The 20,965-nt window shown below is 45.6% G+C and overlaps 1 protein-coding gene across 8 annotated transcripts in view; it reads right to left on the bottom strand.

Annotated features, from left to right (window-relative positions):
* LOC120948133 (collagen alpha chain CG42342-like) overlaps positions 1-20,965 on the bottom strand; it is an 85,438-nt gene that overhangs the window by 44,663 nt on the left and 19,810 nt on the right. For all 8 annotated transcript variants that reach the window (XM_049607363.1, XM_049607364.1, XM_049607365.1 and 5 more), the window contains exon 2: positions 1,949-2,028. In XM_049607363.1, coding sequence (XP_049463320.1) covers positions 1,949-2,028 — 80 coding nt within the window. The remainder of the gene's footprint in view (positions 1-1,948; positions 2,029-20,965) is intronic.

Raw genomic sequence — 20,965 nt, 5'->3', positions numbered from 1 at the left:
TTATCTAATTCTGGCATTAAATTGGTGTCGAACGTTATTTTGATCGATCCTCGGTGACATCAATAAGGTTTAAGGCATCTTTGTTTTTTTTTTCAATTTATTCAGCTTGTATTGTCATGACTAAACCCTATTCCACCAAGCAAAATGAAAGTTAAGATTAAATGTACCTATTTACTGATATTCTTGTTGATTGATTTGAATTTGAATGTTTATGTACACTAAAATCGAAAATGAACAGAATTTTAGATTGTTGAACAGGATTTGGTGCCATATTGCATAAAGCATCATATCGACCTAAGTAATAGCTTAAACCGAAACACCAGTCGACAGTTGACATAATAATAGCGACCAGGAACCCCTGGATGATGGACGTTGGGCACCGAGCTTGGTGAACCATTTGAACTCACCCCCCCCCCCCCCCTCCCCACAGAAACAGTTAGGTGTCATTTCCACCACCTCTACCTCTATAGGGAACTCATCGTACAGGGTTTTCCAAATCACTTTCGAATATGCACATAGTTTTTCACCGCTTCCAAGATGTGTTCCAGCAGCTGTAAAATGGTGTATTTGCTTCAAAATGAAATTTCAATTTCAGCACATGATTTTCAACACATAACAAAGAACTCTCAAACTCAATCCAGATTGAGGCGTGTTGAAAATCATGCTGATGAAATGAAAAATAATTTTGATGGAAATGAAATATCAGATTGATCTGGATTAACATCTTGCACGCGGTGAATAACAATGTTTACATTTGAAAGATATTTGGTAATCCTTGTATCGCCTAGTACCCCGATACCCTAAATCCGTCACTAGTTGACAAGGAAAGGATAAAAGGGCTAATAGGAGATGTTCATTCCTCCTAAAACAAAGAAGCTGAAGAGTAAATTAATTGTATTCAATGTTTCGGCATATAGATACTAAAGAAACGTTTGGAAAACAAAGGTGATATTATATGGTCGAAAATTACATACTTTTAAAGAAACATAATATAAGTTTCGTTACCTAATTTATGAACACCCCCAGAAGTTTAGGCATTGCACAAATCCGCCCAGATCAATTAATTAAATAAATATCAAAGTGTTAACTAATATCGTTTAGAACCAGTCCAACCCATACCTTAACATCTGTAATTTAACAAAAGTTCAACAAACACCATTTTTGTAATGATACAAATGCAGTAGCACCAGTAGCAGCTACTACATCGCTTATCAAGATTCGCTTCTACCAACACTATACGAAGCTCCTCCTCATAAGTTTATTCCAAATGAACCTCAATCAAATCGAGATAAAACACAACAAAACAACAGCATTCTTGATCGCCGACAGTAAATTATCAAACAAAACGTTAAGACCATCGTATCTGTGACAACGAATCCGCAGGAAGTGATGGTGAGATATTTTTTATCAGCCTCACTTTTCATCGTACGCTATGCGAACGGGCGAGAGGTCACTACTCTAATCGTACGACCGGTGCGCCGGTCGGTCACCAGAGTTTCAAAAGTCGGCCCAGCCGGGAGATCCGCGGGGGGTTAAAATAACAAACGACCGTGTAATTTACTATAATTAATTACTCGAGGCGGTTCACATGCGCACCCGCAGGCGTGAAGATAAGACCAAGACCATGCTGCCCGTTTCTGCTGCACCACAAAAGACAAATTGTTCGCCGTCACTTTTCGTTGGTGCGTCGGTACGAGAGCGAGCGGAAACGATTTCCTCTGCGTCTGCGAGGCGTCCTCCGCATCATCCGTCAGTCAAACTGGTGTCCGAAAATTCCTGTCCCGCCAGACACTTCCTCCTGCTGGATGTGCTGTGAAAAGTGGTTTTTTGATCTTGACGAATACTGGACGAGCATGGATCGTTGGATATTGAGGCTTCAGCGAGAGAGAGAGAGAGAGAGAGAGAGAGTGGCACGAGAGCCGGACATATGCTACAAACGAAAGCTTACCTCCACGCCCGGATCGCCCGGGTCTCCCTTTTTGCCCCGCTTCCCTCTTTTGCCTGGCGGTCCAGGTGGTCCGGGGGGTCCTGAAATGAGACACAGAAAATGATAAGGATGATGAGAAAATGGGTGTTTTATTTTGTTCGGTCAGAGCGCTAGATGAATTTGACGACGAGTCTCTTGCGTCGGTGTGTGCGTAGGCGGTGGACAAACTAGTTGAGCATTAAAGCTTGACCCGAATCTGAAAGTTCCGTTCCGGAAGTTTCGTGCGTGTGGCACATCCGTATGCAAAACAAGAGAAGGAAAGGGATGGAGAGATCTGGGAGAAAAGTGCCTTAATTTGATTAAATTACCATCAACATCAACGTCGCCAGCGGTGTGCAAAGCTTTCTTCTGGCGTAGAGTGCGTTCGCACCGGGAATTAGGTATAAAAGGGATGTGCCTTATTAAAAGCGGCAACTTTCCATTCCAACCACGCCTCGAGCGACTCGTGCCGGTGGGTCGACTTGTGGACCTGCTCAAGTAGTGGCAGCCGTGCGTCAATGCGAGCGGAAGAAGATTTTAATTTAATTTCGCTAAATCACTAGAGAGACGTTTCCGAAACAACCACAGTTGGGGCAAGCTGGTGGAATTGGCCCCAAAAAGCCTGCTTGGCGTGGGGTGGACTCGCAGGAGTGAGTAAAGCGTGCCGATGTCGTTTTTTCCTTCTTATTTTCAGCACAGTGCGCTACCGTACGGTCTTATCCCATTAGATGCTAAAACTAGGAGCAGAGTTTATAAAGTACGTTGGCTAAAGTTAAATTCCCGCGAGGAGTCTCCTGTGTGTATCTGTGTGCCAAATGGTGTACATTTACCATCAACTCTCCTAACGTTGATGGAGTGTTACAACTGTTGATAGCCGCTTGGCAGCCACGAAAGTTACCCATTATTCGTCCGCTCGCTCATAACCGAAGTCAGGGTGCTTGATTTACCTTCTTGTGGCAGCACAAGAAAATTGCCTTTATTTTCCGACCCAACGTCATATCGCGCATCTGCAGCGATCCGCGACGGGCTGGGCGCGGCAAATTCGCTTGTTTTTGTTTGTGCAACCGTAAAAAGAAACACTTGGCGTGCCGGCCTTTCCTCCGAGACCGAAACTTTGCCACTCTTCGCACCCTGTTAGGAGACAAATAATGGCGGCGGGCTCTTGGTTCTGCGTGCGTCGAACAAAAAAGTTTTGCCGTGCAATTTTGTTTCGACATGAACAGCCGTCGTTGTCTGACCGTCATTGCGGTTTCGTAGGTGAAATGGTGGTGCTTTGCAGACGGAAAAAAGGTGCAACTTTTCTTCTAACACCTTTCGCTTCTCGTATCCACGGTGCCGGATAACAGAAACCATCTCAGGGACCGGCGGGCCGAGGTACGCGTACCAAACTTTCCTCACCAGCTGTCGACTGAATTTGTTGATTGTGCACCATTAGTGGAACGGTTTTTGCGATAAGCATTTTTCATCTATACCCGCATTAGGTCGGTTCAAGCTACTTGGGCAGACCAGTGTTGTTGGGCGGAACGAATGTGTGTACGACGGTGGATGTCAAACTGCACCGGCGGATAAATTACGGATAAAGCGGCTGTCCCAGAGTAACGATGATGATGGGCGAGGGATTGCGCGAAGACAGCGACGACAATGAAACGCTTTCAAAGTTTATCACATTGCGCGCATTAAGTGATTCGATATTGTTTGGCTGGGTTCTCGAGATGGCAGGTACAGAACTTGAAAAGAATAGTAAAATAGCAACGATGGTTTGATTTTCATTCTTCATGTGTTGTGATTTCAAAAAACCATATTCAGATGATTCTTGAAACAAAACATGGAAATACATAGTGGAAGATTGTTGTTCAACAAAAACTCTTGAATGCTTACAGAAAACGTGCATACGACGTTATTTGCCGAATTTGAAAAGATTCAAACCATTTTAATAATGATATTAAAATTGAAAGACTAGGCGTACAAAAAAGCATTTCTAAATCAATTTAATAAAGAAATGTCTTAATAAAACTAAAATAAACTAAAATTAAATTAAAATTATATATTTCAAAAAGTATGTTTTGTTCATGGATGTATTTGATTACACATATTTAGAGAGACACATAATTTTACTTATTTTCACGATTTTTTTAAATAATTAGTGTTAATCTAATAGAAAAATAAGGTATAGAAACGCTTGTAATAAAAATAAAACACAAAAACAGCTGCTTTATATATTATCAAAATATTTAGATTGAAGGATAATCAGCCCGTCGGTTGATCAATCCCTGCCTAATTGATGTTTTACTGTTTTTACATAACAAATGACGCCTGTTAAATTGGGCTTTTCGTGTGAAATTAGCAATCAGAATCGGCCGGAATTCGGCACATCATTAAAAATCAACTGAAATTCGCTCAGCTCGTATCCTAAAAAGCCATTTCAAAACGGCCTAAATTTTCCACCAGAGCTCCATAGCCGAGGGAACATTTTCAGAAGCTTAACAAGTTCCTCCCTTTATCCCCAGCATTGGCCTTTCCATTAGGCTCATAAATAATTTTGTAATAATTCCAGCAATTGCCCAAAATTGCGACCGTTGTGCAAGGGGAAGTGGGGAAACATCATTTACTGCGCGAAAAACCGGGCCCGGGCGTGGAATGCGTGGAAAGGAAAACACATTTTGCGTAACATCATTATTTCACCAACACAATGGCGCATTCCACCGGTCGCATCTGATCCCTCGCTGAGAATGTTATGCCGTCTTTTTTGTGCTTCTGCTGCTGCTGCCCTTGGTAATGTGCTGTCGAGCCTTCCGGCCAGCACGAACGAGCCTTCCGAGCTGGGATAAGCGTAACAGCAGTTGCGTGGCGCGCTTCGCTTCGTACGGCAATAAATTATCGGGCAAGGTTGCAATCGGGCAGACAAACATCGAAAAACTGTCGATAAAAATTCGCCCAATAAAGTAGCACCTCACGCAGGGCCAGTCTTCCACCCCGTACCTCGGCATCGGCCACTGCTCTGCTGCGGGTGTCAAAGTTTCCTTTTTTATGCGGAAAAAAGAATGAAACAAAAAAGCAAGGTTCCTAAAATGTGAAAAGGCAAAAACAGTGGAAAACCCCATACGCTCAACTCTGCACATTTACCGTTTGATTGGGTGAGGCGCTGGAAGGGACGCAAATATCGTAAAGATTCAAATGGACGACACAATCGATCGAGCGACAAAAGATCTTGCACCTCCACGTCCATTCCGGAGGAAATTGCTTCGGCAGCGGTTTCCCTTTGGGGTATCAGCACCAAACGGCTTTTTCCGATTTGGCCGCAAATGGAAATGATGAAAAATCGAGCCCCATCAATCTTCGGTTCAGCGTGTCCAATTCGGTGCCATCGCCCGTCCGAAAGCAATATTTCTGTCCTTTTGCTTCAGTTTGCTGCTCAGGAAGGTGGGTCAGGGGTCAGGTGGCTGAAATTGGCACTCAAACTCTGGCCGATCGGCGACAACGAGCGGCAATTTTCGATGCTCCTAAACACAGAAACCCGATTTGAGCCCCAGAACAACGGTTACGAACGGTTCTGCACGAATCGATCGTAGGCAGCATCGCACGATGATGATGATGATGATGATGATGATGATGCCCACGCAACAAATGTCTTTAGGTGAGCTGAGCTTTAAAGTGCCTAAAATAAAAGCGATGCTGCTTCTAGGAAGAAATTGAAGGCCCGTACGCCTCCGTCCTGTGCAAACAGTGTGGTGCGGTGCAGTGAGGATGGAAGATTGGTATGTTTGCCAAACATAAATCAAATACACTTTTTATTATGTTTGAGCGATGCTGGTCTAGAGTGTATTGCCCGTATCGCGCGGATATGCATGCAAATACGAGTTTACATTTTACGATGCTGCCTTACTTTAGGGAAACCCCTTTAAGCTCAGTGTATCAGCCCCTTATGATCGTAATAATTTAAATAAAAAGGCAATTCTGTTGTACTAAGACGTTGCTTCCCTGTAACCAGAAATGGATGTTTCTAGATCACCTTGCCTTTTCGCTACCTACCGCATTCCTGAACCGTTCTTTGCGCCCGTAAAAATGGCAATCCCATGTTGCCTACCGTCATTCTTCGTTCCACTGTAGCAGATCCAACGTATCTTCAAGATTCAATCAACCGCCTTCCAGCAGCGCCAAGGCTTCGCTTCGCATTTGATTTTCATTCTTTTCGCTGGCTGGCAAACCCCTGCTGGCACTGACTTTGTTCCACATTTTCTGCCCGAATAAAAGAGCGCTAGAGGTTAAAAGCGAGCCTTCACATGCACACACACTCACACAGAAACGGTTCAGCAAAAACGTTGCAGGGAAACGCCACCACCAGAGATCAGCCCACCATACCGAGGGTAGGCCGCTCTCGGTGGAGCGAGAGCGTGTATTAAGTAAATCATTCCGCCTTGAATACCATTCCTTCACGCTGGAGCTGGCTGGAAATGAGGCGCAAAAAATCGCACCCACTGTGGAAGGGACAGTAAGGGGCGAGAGGAGCGTAACACACCACTCCGCACATTGCCAGACGACAGTCGAAATGTAGATTTATTTGATTGAGATTATGCAGATGTCGAAAGATACATCCCGCCGGTTTAGGGCAACTTGGGTAGCGGCAACATAGCCACTGCCTCCCTCCCTCCACGCTCTGCAGCCGATCAGAACGATCGTGGAGATTTGTGGACGGAAAATTGGTTCCCTTGTTCACGCACCATGGACGTTCTTGGCTTGGCGGTGTTTAGTTGCTGTCCAAGCAGCCAAAAAGTTGCTGCGAAGTTTGCTTCAGCGATTTACGGCAGTGTGGCCACGCAACGCAACCAATCTTCGAGCAGGCTCCCTTGCAGATGCTTAATCCGCCTCATTGAGCGCTGCGATTGGATCAATCGGAAGCGTGCAATAAACATCGTCCACCGGAACAAGTTGCGATTCGAACGTTCATAAATTGTGTGCTGTAATAATGCCTTTCCTACCACAGTCCCGAGCGTGGGCACGAGCCCCGTTTAGCTGCGACGCCAATGCGAACGTGGGGATGAGACCGGGAACGCTTGTGGTGTGCAATTGACACTTGAAACCTGCCACACCCCATAACAGGAGACACTTCCGCCAAAGTGGAGTGCTCTGTTATAATTTCTAATGAGTCTCTTGTGCTGGCAGTTTACGACCGAAACATCATTCAGAATGGTTCCGAGCAAAACAAAAAGGGAGGGAAAACATCCAACCGGGGGCGAACCGGGAAAGTCGGCCATAAAAACCGGAGCACTATGGAGCAGACACTCTTATTCTGGTGGGTGTGCGAACCCACCTCCGGTGCGCTCGTGAGTGGGCGATAGGAATGGGCCCTCACGAAGCTCTTCGGGAAGCATCGTTAGCGAGAAAATGAGTGGAAAATGAAACACACGCACCAGCCGACGAGATAATCATTCAAATGTCCTACTTAAGCGTGCCTGGAGTGCGATAGAGGATAACAAAAGGACTGTAGCGTGTGCTGGAAGACATTCTCACGGTACGGGGTGGCTTCCGGGACCTAAAGGAGCAGCGCAGACAACTCAAGGGTTAATGATACGGTCGGTGCTATTGTTTTGGATGCTGCGAAGGAGGCTCTTTAGGAGGAATGTTTATATGCCCTCTTCGTTCCTCTCTGTCCCAGTAAGTGCTTCCCATTTGAGGCACATAAATCTGCCCTCGGAAGTACCTCGATAATGGGTTTATTTATCTTGCAGACTCATATATGATAGGATGATGGCCCCTCTCCCGCCGGCACGCTGCGAGGGAAGGTGCAAAGCGAAGTAATACACAATTTCACCATCATTCAGCAAATCTCGGAAAACGCCAAAAAAGACAACTTCTGGAAAGTTGTGCTTTTCTAGCGCGAACGCGAAAATGCGATAAAATTCTGGCCCACCCAACTCTCACATTCGTGCTCTGCCGCGAGGATCTTATGATAAAAATAAACCATTCTTCTCAAACGCAACTCTAACCATAACTAAATGCTTGCCCCATGCGGTAAAGTGAAAGTTTTCGCACTAAAAACGGTATGCTGGGGAGAGTTCATTTCGGCCCGGCGGAATGTCGCGGCGGGTTCATATATTCTGGCTGTATCGTGCTACGCGAGCTGCCCTTGCGTGTCGTTAGCCCTTTGGCATTATGGAATCCGAAGCATGTTTGTAATTATCTGCTAAGTAATAAAATATTTCTTCATTCAGCGCTCAGCCAAGGCTGCACGGACCTGAGGCTGTGGAGCGTTTTTGGCGGTGGTACGTCGCCGTCGCGTCCGTATGTTGTCGCCGTTGTAATCGTTGTCGTCACCGGCACTGGCTGCCGTTTGCCTGTAAAGAACGTTACCCCAAACCACCAGCCCGGGGGGAATACGCGTTGTTTTCCGCGTTGCAAACTTGGGTATTAATAAACGCGCACCAGCCAAGACGACGATGGTGTCATGCGAATTGCGCACCGTTTGACCCAAACCCCACCAATGCAGCCCAAAGGGAAGGCAGAAGGTGAAGCATTACGCCGAGTACGGTCCGTTCCATTCACTGCTCACCAAAGAAAACCCAAAAGCAGCACAAACAACCAGCAAACGAATAATGCTCCGGCTGCGTAATCTCTCCCGGGATCAATTAACGATTATCAGGACAATTAGATTTACAACACATTCTTCGTTCGCGTGGTCGGGGACCCATGGTCGATCGGTACCGGGGACTGGCACGGCGGTCTGCATCGACCAAGAAACCGGGCAACCCGGGGAGTGGCATGGAAAAGTCGCTCCCAACCTGCCCGAAAACCGCAACCGCTATGCAGAGAAGCAGGTTCCATCCGGGCCAGTTGGCACGAAATGGCGCGCCTTTACCACAACACAACGGCACAACATAACGGAGGAAACTCGCAAAGAGCAAACTAATTTAACCGCTTTATCCTCATCAGCGGAATATTGTTTGTTACTCTCGTTCTTGAAAGTTTCTTCTTGCATTGCTGCTTCCTATCGCTTCCCCATGGGCATTTGTCAAACTGTGTGCGCGCACATACCACACAGGGAAGGAAAATGAGGCGAACTGGTCAAATTGTACCAAGGAGAATGCGTAGTGGCATTGGTTTTATTGGAGTTGTTTTCAATAAAAATTTCTGAGCTGGAGTATAGAAACTGTTCTTCTTGCAATTTTTGGATATGAAAGGTTTTCTATAATGTAAGCATGTTGAAATTAAGTAAATTATTATATTTATGCTGATTTTTGGTGTCCTATTTGTAGCCTTATTTTACGTTTACAGTAAAATATACTATCCTTGTCAATTTTGGTACGTTTGAATTACAGGCAAAATGAATGTTTCATAATCTATCTATCTATCTATCTATTTCATAACTTTCTAAAAACATACCATCTTTCTGTTGTGTAGTATTACATACTTTTTTGTTATTTCAAATCGCTTTAAATAACCTATTTGATATCGATTTATGTCCTTTAGTTCGATCAACAACATACCACTGTACAGTAAGAAAACGTGGCAAATGCTTAGCATTGCTCAATGTTTCCTCCCGTCTCGTGCGATCAACTCCCTTGAGCCTTCTTCGTCCTTCGTCAAAGTTGGGGAAAACGAGCGAAAGCAAGTGAAATCCGTTGATCTGAATTGGTTAATTCAGTCGATTTGCGCTCGATGGGTAAAAGTTTTTCGCTCAAACGAGATTTTTTGGCCACGGTACCGGGGCCACAGCCATCATCGGATTACAACACGGTTGTGTGGGCCAACAAACGTTCACTCCGGGTAAGGATTCGCAGTTACAATGCAGAGGCTTTCCGTCTTCACCGTTTGCAGGTGGAAGGTGGTGGAGGTGAACATTGCTGTGTAGAGTTCACTAGCGGCCGAACTTTCCCTGCCGATGCTTTAGCAAATCCGGGACGAAGGGAGCACAAACACAGTCGCAAAAAAAATCACATAAATCTCTTTCCAACCACAAAATTGAACCAAACTTCTGACGGGGTGGCGAAGTGTTTGTCTTCAGCACGGTCGAACCACTCGAATTATACCGTGGGACAGCAGTAGGAGCAGCAGCAGCAGCAGCAGGCAGGAACATCAGCACAAATACGAACGAAGGCACAGCTTTTCCAAAGGGCGATGATTCCAGTGGCGGTCCAGCTTTAGGAAAGCGATCGAAGAACAGAGGCTGCGGCAAAGGGAATGTTTTTCCAATACAGTTTGATTTTATTATCGGAACCATGGTTCGAAGTTGACTTCCTGCCGTTCATCTTTGGCATCCTTCCCCCGGTGGGAATTTGCTCACGCTTCTTTTCGCATCCCTTGGTTGGGTTCGGGTGGCTACGACACTCCCGTTGAATGACACTGATTGGGGAGCAGGTTTTGAGCTAGTATGTGTGTGTGTGTTCCACCATCGGCAGGAACGGGGAAGGAAATAATAAATTCCGAAATATTGTCACGTTCCGGCGAGTAGTTGTCAACGAGTGTTGTCGTGTCAACGTTGTCGACTTTTGCAAAATCCATCCGAATCTTGGGACTGTCAGAATGTCCCCAAGGAATCTGCTACGTTTCTTTTTTTTGTGCTCTGTGTTAAAGTGGAAAAAAGGACAACAAAAATAACACGCCTGTCAGGGGTAGAATCATATGAATTAATCGTTATTGAATTCGTTCAAAGGTGGTGGCCGTGCCGGTGAATGCTTCCACTGATACTAGACGCCAGTCACTCCAGTCGGTGTGTCGGACCAAGAGGCCAAGAGCAAAACTCTGAAGCAAAGCGGCACATTCCGATTCGGTTCACGTTCCCAGCGTTTGCCGTATTGAACTAATAATTCTTTTTTACGCCCCTCTAACGACGTTTGGAATTCAACCCAGCAAGCAGAGGGAAGCAAGTTTTCTTCCGAAACAGTGTTAAATAGGCGCTGAAATCTCTCTCCCTCTGCATTCTCAAGCCCAGCAACGCCCCTTTTTGGCACTATTTTTTACCGCTTCGCTTCCCTCTTCCGGCCCATTTCCGCATTCCGCTGTAGTCCAAAATCAGCATCACACGTACGTCAATGTAAATGTAAGCCTATTTCACTGCGTCAGCGAGTATTGCGCTGGGTGTGTGTGTATGTGTTTTGAAGAACAGCGATAGAAAGGTGCTTCAAAGAATTCGAGCGCGGGAAAAGCGAAATTTTCTCAATTTTCTCACATCTAGGAAGGGCGGTACGGCCCGCCATCCTATTACCGCGCGGCAACTCATCAACGTCTACTCACCACGAACATGTCATGAATTGGTAATAAGTGTGACGAATCCAACACCGATGCCACCTTTCCCACTGTCTTACCGTGCAGCCCCCCCTTACCTGCCGGCACAGTAATATGGTGGCATAATTTATGCTTCAAGCGCATGAGTCATTAAACTTTTCTCTGACCCATCACCCGTGCGCACCGGGAGGCAGACAAGCGGGTGGTTAAAGTATACGCTTCCATTCGTCCAACTTTGCCGACCTTAAACCGACGGACTGTTCCATACCAGCGCCACTCTGCCAGCCCCTTTTCGATAAGGAGTAGTTTCGGGCGAGGTTCACGATAAGGTGCCCAAGTGCGGGTACGTGAAAGAACTGTACAAAAACTTGTTTAACTACTGCCGTGCCCTAAACCGACAAAGACTCTGTCCTGTCGTCTTAAAGCCGGTCCATCAATTGCTTCGGTTTCATCCACATCAAATGGGAGAAATTAGTTTTCTTCCCCTACAAATCGAAACTTTTAGCCGCCTTTTTGTACAGCCGGGGTGTATACTGACTTTATGAGGTGGCAGGGCTGTCGTGGAAAAAGTTAGCTCGTATGCCAGTGCAATGCGTAATAAGTGTGTCACGGTGGCGTAACGGCGTACGATGAAGCGATCAATGAAATTTAATAGCCATACACACACAGCACACAATCGTCACACGGCTTGGCGTTGCAGCCTCAGGTTGCTCCGGTTGTTTTCGTTTGGCTCAAGTTTACCCTCAAAGAGCTCGGAGAACGTTCCCTGTCCCTGTTTCCAATCTCCATTCTAGCCCTCTTTGGAAGGCATGATACGAAGGTATGGTGATCTGATCGTATGTCATCGTGTAGCACCGTCATAAGAATGTTTTCCATTTGATGCTGCATTGCTCTCGCTTTCGAAACGATTATCTTCTCGCTGTGATCTCGCCCTGGAGTCGGATAAAGATATTCACTGCCGCACACAGCCTGGCATTGCCGTAAGATGGAGTTGACAGGGTTGAAATTGGATACGCTCTCGTTGGCGGAAAGTGGTATCGATACCGCGCGCAACCACCGGTATAAACGGTTTCACAAAAACACATCGCGACCGCAAAAGGTTACTTTGACACCGGAATAAATCTACTCCGAAAAATTGCCACACACATACACACACACCGTGCTGGACCAATCTGGAAGGGTAGAACAATCTCGGCAGCCTGGCATGGAAAGCATACAATATTGCCCTTCGCCTGTCCGACTCCGGTGTCGAGCGCGAACGGGGTAAATGCTGCATCTGTTTTCCTGTTCAGCTGCTCCTCTCCATGTGGTGACACTTACCAAACATTCTTCACATTTTTCCGTAACCGGTTCGTGAAGGCAGCCCAAAACAATGGTAATGTGTGCAATAAAAAAAGAACACACTCCCGAGATCGAGAGGTCCCCCCGAAAGCTCGATTGTCCTTTGTCGTGGCAGATAAAGGGAGGGTGGAGGAGAGTGAAAATATGAATTAAGAATAACAGTGTTATTTACGAGACAGATGTGATCGACTGGGGAAGGAAGGAAAGGCAGGTGGCGAGTGCATCCGTAGCGTGGCATCATCCGTAAAGTGTCTCAATCGAGGGCCGGGTATCAAAGGGCATTCCCAATAACCATAAAACATACCGAAAACCATTCACCCGGCTGAGTGCTATTTTTATTAGTGTCTGTTATTTTTCTTCCCTGGCGGGCGGTTTTTTTTTCTCTCCGATCACGTTACGGCGTAGACGAGTTGTGTATCTGGCTGTGAACGGGGGAGAGAACGAGAGCGACAGATGAGCTACACTTCCCTTAGGGCCGATGTGACTCTTTTCCGTGCTGCTGGAGCGCGCGCTGGGATGCGCCGGTCTGCGTTCGGGTTTCGTCCTGGTGTGCTTGGTGCAGATATTTTTAGCTAGACACAGATCACTTCTCACTCTATGCATACGATTTTCGCTGTTTTATTATTTATGGACGTCTTGTTGCCAGTTTGGTCTCCCCGCACGAAAAGGTGAGCGAGTGGTTTTGTGTTTGTTTTTAATGCTTCTCGCGCGCGCACACACACATTTTGCTGGCGGTTGTATCTGGCACCAGTATCAGCAGCTGTCTCGGCACACAGGACACCCCGGAAAGGCAGGAACTCTTGCTGAGCGCTGCATCAGCGATCTATCGCGCGACCAGATGCACCGGCCGATGCGCCTTCCTCCTATTGAGAGGTGGCGTGGGGTGGCACTACAGGGTAGATATTCCATTACCGTTCGGGTCTAGCTGTCGAGTCTGTGTCCGGTGGATTAGAGCTTGCAGCCGCTCTGGATATGGTTGAATTTTTATTACGTTCCTTACTTCGCAGAAATATTGATAAATTACCGAACGGCGCTGGGAGGGTCGCGGGATGGCATGCATGTGGGCAGCAGCAGCACATTAACATGATCATGCATGCGGCTAAACAAACATCAAATCAAGCCCAAGCTTGGCGTGCGAAACCGGTACCACTTAAAGCTGACAGTGGATCGATTTCAAGGCGAAAGAAATAAAACACTTTAGTGCGACCAGGTTGCTGGAGTACGGACAAGACAAAGACGGGCTTAAAGGTTCATCCTCGTTAAGGGCAATTGCATGTTTATGATTCGTAGAACAGAGAGCTGTAAAGTTTCAACTGGGAATTTCATTGTTACTGTAGGCAAAACGCTATTTCTATGTTAAGAACGTGCAGTACGATGTACGAATACTGGAAAAGAGGAAGGAAAATGTTGAGGTATGTTTGTGTGATTGAACCACTCCTAATTATAAGAAAAATAATCTGAATGATCACTGCTTCGAGTGCTTTCGTAACTGAGTTGGGTTCAGTAAAAGTTCCAAATTTCTACGAAAAGTTTAGAGCCAATAGTGAAAAGTTACTCTGTGTTTCGGGATTCACACTTACACTGAATAGAGCGAGTCATTAATCGACACAGAAAAGTGATGTTTTATGATGACAGTTTTGATATACTTAATCATTTTAAGAAAAAAATATTCTTTTTATACATTATTGTCGTTACATTATATGACTCTTTCAAACGATATTTTTATGTCTTAAGATGTTTTCTACAAATAAATTTCACAATAAAACTCCAACGTCGGTCATGACTTCTTGCCTAAACTGTATTCTGTTTTAGCTCTATGCAGAGATGATTGATTGATTCAAGTAGTATCGATCAGTCTGAATGAATCAGTAAATTTTATTGCAATTTATTTGGTGTAAAAACTAACTTTAGTACGGAAGATGTACATATTTCAAGGTAAGTCTGTTTAAAACATTCCATCTGAAGCATATTTAGATAATATTATCACTAAAAGACTGTGCTTTGATAAACTGTTGTAAAACATAGTCTCAAAAGTCAATTGAAGTGGTACAGTATAAATCATCAATTTTAAACGATATTCAAGCGTGTTTTCCTGTCTGCTGTTATTGCAACGTTAAACCTTTGACAGTGACAGTGACCGTACCAAACGCAAATAAACCGCTCGACTGGGTTAGTGTACCTTTATGGTGCCAAGCCAAGCGAACTCAGCTGATCGTTGATGCACACACACACACGACCACTGGAAGGATGAAGCGAGACAAAACGTTAGAGTTCGAAGTGAAACGTTCGAGTTGTAAATAAACATGTTCGAACACTGCGAACAGTATCGTTCCGGGCACAGTGCATCTGCCCCTGATTGCGTGTACCCGGGAAGCGTTCGTCGGTCGGGACTTTACTTTGATGTTTTCCGTCTCCGTGTGTTGAAACACTTTGCAACAAAGCGAGTGGAAGAATGCAAAAGGGATGCCGGTGGATACCGGAACATCGTACATCAATCTCGAAATCTCATCGATGGCTCGCGTTCAGAGGGGACAACTTTGCCGCGAGCCTTTAATCCTTCGCTGCAGCACTGCTGTCTGGGTGCCGTCGTCTTAAGCGTCGTTACTTGTCCACGGCCGCGGTCGGCAATGTTCCGGAACGCAGAGAAACCACAGCGAAATGCCAACTGTTCAACCGTTTCGAGCTATGGGTGAAGGGTGTTTGGTTGCGCTCGTGCGATACTGGCGCAAACTCTTCACCAAGGATATCCTGGTATCGCCACACCCGAACAACCCGCTTCAGTCGTCGGGATGTGGTTTTCAGTGTGTAAAGCGACCATTTCCGATCGAAAGTCTACTGTCACAATGCGGCCGTTTCTCTTCCCTTTAGCACTACTGCCCGGTCTTTTGGCCTGTAAAGTTTTACACAAATATTGTGGCTGGCTGTGGTATGCAAGTTGGAGCAACCGGTGCTGAAACGAGCGCGAGCATTTGTGTGTGTGTGAAGCGCTCTGTATAGCTGATCAACCACAACCGAGCTCCAACGCTTTGTAGCAGCTTCCTTCGCAGTTGACGCAGGAACTACGATCATCCCGGGGAGCGAATGCGAAACTTTTATTGCTCAATCACGTGCCGACACCCCTGCGGGTGCCTGGGATCCACCCATCGGGGCTTTTCTGGGCAGATTCTGTTGCACCATAGACGGCCACTCGTACAGAAATTTGCACGAGATGGGGTTTTGTTTGCACCCTGCCTGTCCTGTCATTGCTTTATCGCTCGTTCTTTCACACTTGTTTCTCAAACAAAGTGTTACTCCGAACAGCACCGCAGGAAGGTATCCAGACACCCCTTTTTGCTCAATTATCTGCCAGCTTCGCAGCGTGGCAGCTTGGAGCTTATGCATCCGGAAAATTTGCAAACCATGCGCAACAGTGGCGCTCGGGACGAGTAAAGGCGCACGGAATGCTCATTAACGGGCAAAGGAATTAAAATTATTCTGCAATCGCAACCATCAAACCTCATCGCGCCGGTCTCACATGGCCGTTTTGTTGTTTGTTGTAACGCTCATGGTAGGGCAAAGCGAAGACTCATCTGCCCAATCTCATGCTGCTGTAAGTCGTGCTGAAATATTGAAACACCAAGCACATATGGTAGGATGTAGTGCCGTACCAACAGGCACGGCACCGACATCGGAAGTGACGGAAGGATTAACTTTCCTCGCGGTGATAAAATGCCGATACGCGCATCAGTGACGTTCTCGCCTCTGGCTGGAGGTTTGGTGGAATTTTCCCTTTCTCTTTTCGAACGCCAAGCAGCGCGAGCTGTTTGCTGGGAATCGGTAGACCAGCTGTGCATAGATTTAATAATAAACAAATTTAAACTCCCCTCTCAGCCACCCAGCATTCGTCCAATGCTCCTCATCCTTTTGCACCAGCACGATTCGGCGTGTAGATTTATGCCCTCGACGGGTTGGCATTCACAGGCGCATTTATTTATGTGCTCAAGGTTCCACCGAGCCTCGCGGAAGGATTTTCCATCGGCCATGAATATTTAACGCTTCCAGCTGGGTATCGTTTGGTGTTACGACCACACCACACTTGTGCCACACATACACAAACAGCAATAGCCTTGCTAAAGTGATACAGTGCGAACAACAAAACAACGCGTTAAAACACCCATTTCGGTCAATTTTTTGAGCCTACGAGCTTGACATTCGATACCCTAGGAAGAGTAAGCACATTTGACATTAGACAGAGTGAGCGAAAAGGGAGAAAAAGGAATCTTCCCAGCGTGAGCTCATTAATTGATGCAATCAATTACGGATCGAAGCCAATCATGCATACCGGTGCACTTTCGAGACATAAAAGTGTAACCTTCCGGGATCGCATATCATCTCATGCTGCTCACCATTTGGGTGTATGTATAAGGTTGGGTTGGGCTGTGCATCATTTATGGGCCACTTTTTTACCCGCTCTTTAATATTGAGCCCCTAGATATACGTTAATATCAATCAAGACCTGCGTGACGATGGAGATCGACGGGGTGGCACTAAGACTAAATGAGAGAGAATGATGAAAAAACATGCAACACGAACAAAAACCACCCGCAGATTTTCGAGGAGTTTGGGGATGCAGTATTTATTGCACTTCGCGCATGGATGTATTTTAACACACTGTATCGCGTCGGGCCCTTGGCAGATCGTGGGAGGTCCCGGAAACGTTAAAGGGAGCTCGTTTGGAGCTTTCAGCTTCTTTTTTATCTCTTTTAGGCCTAAAGCAGTTTTATTTGTTTCGTTTTGCACTCCAGCAGTTTGCTTCAAGAAACGTTCGGCCTCGTTTCGACGGATGTTTGCATTACGGTTTGACGGTGATCAGCGGGAACGCAACTGTTTGGGAAGATTGTTTGATGCAACGATCGATCGATCGCTGCTGGGTGGGGGGTCTGTTATGGAAGGCACGCACTGTAGCACTTGCAATCGCCAAATATTTATGTGACTATTGGCCACATCACACGCTGCCCGAGCTGTCATGTCGTGCTGTAGCGGCCCAGTTTGTTTGGTACAAGAAAAGCAGAACCATGCGTTTTTTTTATTTTTTAAACCGGTGAAGCTATTGCTATAGGGTATCTAATTCAGATGAATTACCAATTGCAGACTAAGCAACGGATATTTAAATAATTATGGTTGTCATCAATTCGTGGTAAATTAAGTATTTTTTTGTGTGGTTGTTAAGGGAATAAGTTTTTTTAGTGAGATAATAACTAATAAATAGCATATTATGACCGTATTTACTATATTTTTATGTTTATGTATTGGTTTTCTATAAGATGAAGATGCAATCTGCAAAAAGATAATGGTTTACTATTTTGAAATACAACATTATTTTAATCCCATTTGATCCTTCAACACAAAATGTTCACACAATGGAACACTATTCAAACTACACAAACTGCGTTTGCGAATGGGAATAGCATTATAACCGTCGGACAACACCATTTTCCAACCTCTCATTAACCACCATCAACCCCAAAGTATTATGGCAATGCGTTTATTTCGCCTAATAAAAGTGTCTACGATTTCAAACACATATACACAATAAAACCACTCAGTAGAATGGTTCCACCGCTCATTGAACAACACCGTACCCATTAAACGAAGTGAGTCAACCGCTGTTACTAACCCACAAAGCAAAAAAGAAAATCACAACACAATGTAGCATAAATTCTAATGTTTCCCCATTCAAACCAACGATGTCGGGGTCCTTTTTTGCCCGTCAAAGTCTTTGTGTGCTGGACTTAAGTATGAGAAATACACATTTTTGTTTAACGACAGCACTGCACGCATTTCAATAAAATTGGATGAAATCATTTTAGATTTTACATTTTCAGTGCACGGTGTCAGTGGTGTATGGTTACGAACGAAAGACATGCAGAGGAATAGTGCATGCATTCATTCGTTCTGTTACAGTAGCTGACTCATTTCGTCAGTTATATTTTCTTTCCTTGGTTAGAAATGAAAAAATAACCCTTACCATAACGACGGTGAAGTGACTTTTCATTAGATTGTGTAAACGGCAAGATGGTTTCAGCGCATGTACCTTAACGAGAAAATTATTTATTCAATTTCGTTTGTCCCTCCCTGGTAAGAAGCAACCCTTGCGCGTTTGGGCACACGTTTGGAGAGAGGTAAATTTTGAACGAAAAACGCACAGTCGATGCAACTTGGTCGTTGCAGTTCCATATCATCTTCCTCCAAGTGTGCTGCCACAGCAGACGCAACCCCTTTTTTGCATAGTAGAGTACAATAAAAAGAGAAGGGAAATGTGTATTTGCATAAATAAAAACGTACCAACACTGTGTGCTATGCGGCGCGTTCTTGAGCTCGTTCAGCTGGTGTAACTGCTGCATCGAGATCAGAACCAAGCGCACACGCCGTAAGGTGTGCACAATGTTGCGTTTGTTTAACGCAAACATCAACATTCTCGATCTGCTAAGATACCGGCAGACATCATAGAGCATGCACAAAGAAGGGCGAAGAAAAAAACGAGGTTGGTGAAAGGGGGTGCTAATTTGAATAAAAATATTCGACCATTGAACAACGATTTCCCTTACAATTCTGCCCATGCTACAGTATTGGCGTCTGAGGCGGCTGCTGCGCTGCACCGAATGCTTCCACATCTGGACCAGATGTTTTAATTAAAAATTTAAATTTTCTTACTGTTCTCCGGCTGCTTGTCGACACTCTCGCACAGAGACATGGATCGGTTTTGTGCATGGATCGGCGGTGGGTGCGTGACAGTTTCCAGCATCTCCTGCTCGGTCAACATAAATTACAAATGACGCAAAGAGTAAAGCGCGTTTGCATGTGATTCTCGTTTGCTCGGCGTGTGTATCCTCACCCTTTTGCGCCCGCCCCATCCAACGGTTTACACCTTTCTGGGCGGGTTTTAAATAATTCTGCACGAACGTTTAACTAATGAGATCGAACGTTTTCATGTTCAATTGCCGTCAGAACGCCCGTTCACTTGGCGGGACATTTTCCGTGTATTTATTGCACGCAAAACACGAAAGGGCATGCGACAGACCATTCGCCCGAAGCTCGTTTACTTTTTCGTCTCCATCCGGCATTATTTACGACGCTTTTAATGGTGCGCTTTGTTTACGATCGACTTAATTGTAAAGAATGAAATATCAAAACGCCACACTGGTTGATCGCCAGCATATTGTGGTCGTTTGCTTTGTGTTGTGGAAAATTTTAAAAATAAATTAGAAAAGTCACCACTACTCACCCCTTATTTTCAACACCAACGGTGGTCGTAAACGGTGTATATCATTAAATCACTAAAACTAAATAAATTTCAGCGAAAACGGAAAACATTTCAAATTCATAAAGAATTCTCGCAAGAAAAGCGAACCAACGTCATTTCCATTGCGAACGAATTGTGTCCCCCATGATGCATATAGTAACCTACACCCCGTCGGATCCTACCGGAATGTGCGCTTCATTGCGATGTGTGAAATCTGCCACAGGAAGCAAGCACTACAGACACAAACACACCCAGAATGTCGTTCGTGGAGCGTGTCACGTTCGCGACCATAAAACTACGACACCCGCGAGACGAGGAAATGATAAATGTGCGCTCGTGGACAGAAACTTTACGGCTCGTGGAAAATGGAAACTCGTCTGTACGTGCAGCGGAAGGAGAGCAGAAGGAATGACACCCACATCCGTACAGTGGAGAGAATCTTTCCCAAGCAACCGAAGGAACGTGGCAGCGTTTTGCACGCTCCTGCGTCATGGTGGAAAGATTTATTTATTAATTTGTAGAAAATCGACCAAACTCATTTGTCACCTTTTACATTCGGTGTGACGTTCGGTTTGGCATCCGCTAAACCACACGGTGGACGGTTAACCTTCCGGACTAACCGGGTGTCCTCGGGATCGCTGCCCGTGTGCACACACGTCGATCGATCTTGCTGCGGGAAGAATGGACCAAAATTCTTCGCTCCGGAAATTGAATCACGCTCCAAAGTTGTGTAAAAAGGTGGCACATTCACATCCTGTGCATTGGGTGAGCAATTTTAAACCATCCGATGTTATAGTACCACGCGAGACCATGTAGAACGGGGCGTGAGAAATCATCAGCAGTGCTTGGGAGTATCCTACTCCACTGATCCACTCAACTGTCCGAGAGTGCGAGAAAGAGGTATGAGGTATCGGGAAAGGGGGACGAAAACACCTTTCTGCTAGTCAAACCTGTCATTCGCAGCACTCTGCCTGTCGGATATCCTTTCCCGGGCTCAGTTCTTGGACTTCTTTTGCGATTTCCCGAAGGGTATTTTGGCATCAACCCGTACCTTCCTCTCACTCATCCAGTAAGTGGTGGACTCGGCCGTGATGGAGTGCATGTATTTGCATTTTCAACGAAATTCGATTGCATTCAAGTGCTTCAAGCTAGGCTGG

The sequence above is a fragment of the Anopheles coluzzii genome, chromosome 2, assembly GCF_943734685.1.
Source record: "Anopheles coluzzii chromosome 2, AcolN3, whole genome shotgun sequence".
Taxonomy (NCBI): Eukaryota; Metazoa; Arthropoda; class Insecta; order Diptera; family Culicidae; genus Anopheles; species Anopheles coluzzii.
The sequence above is the reverse complement of the archived record's forward strand: the minus strand, read 5'-3'. Positions and strand labels throughout refer to the sequence as shown.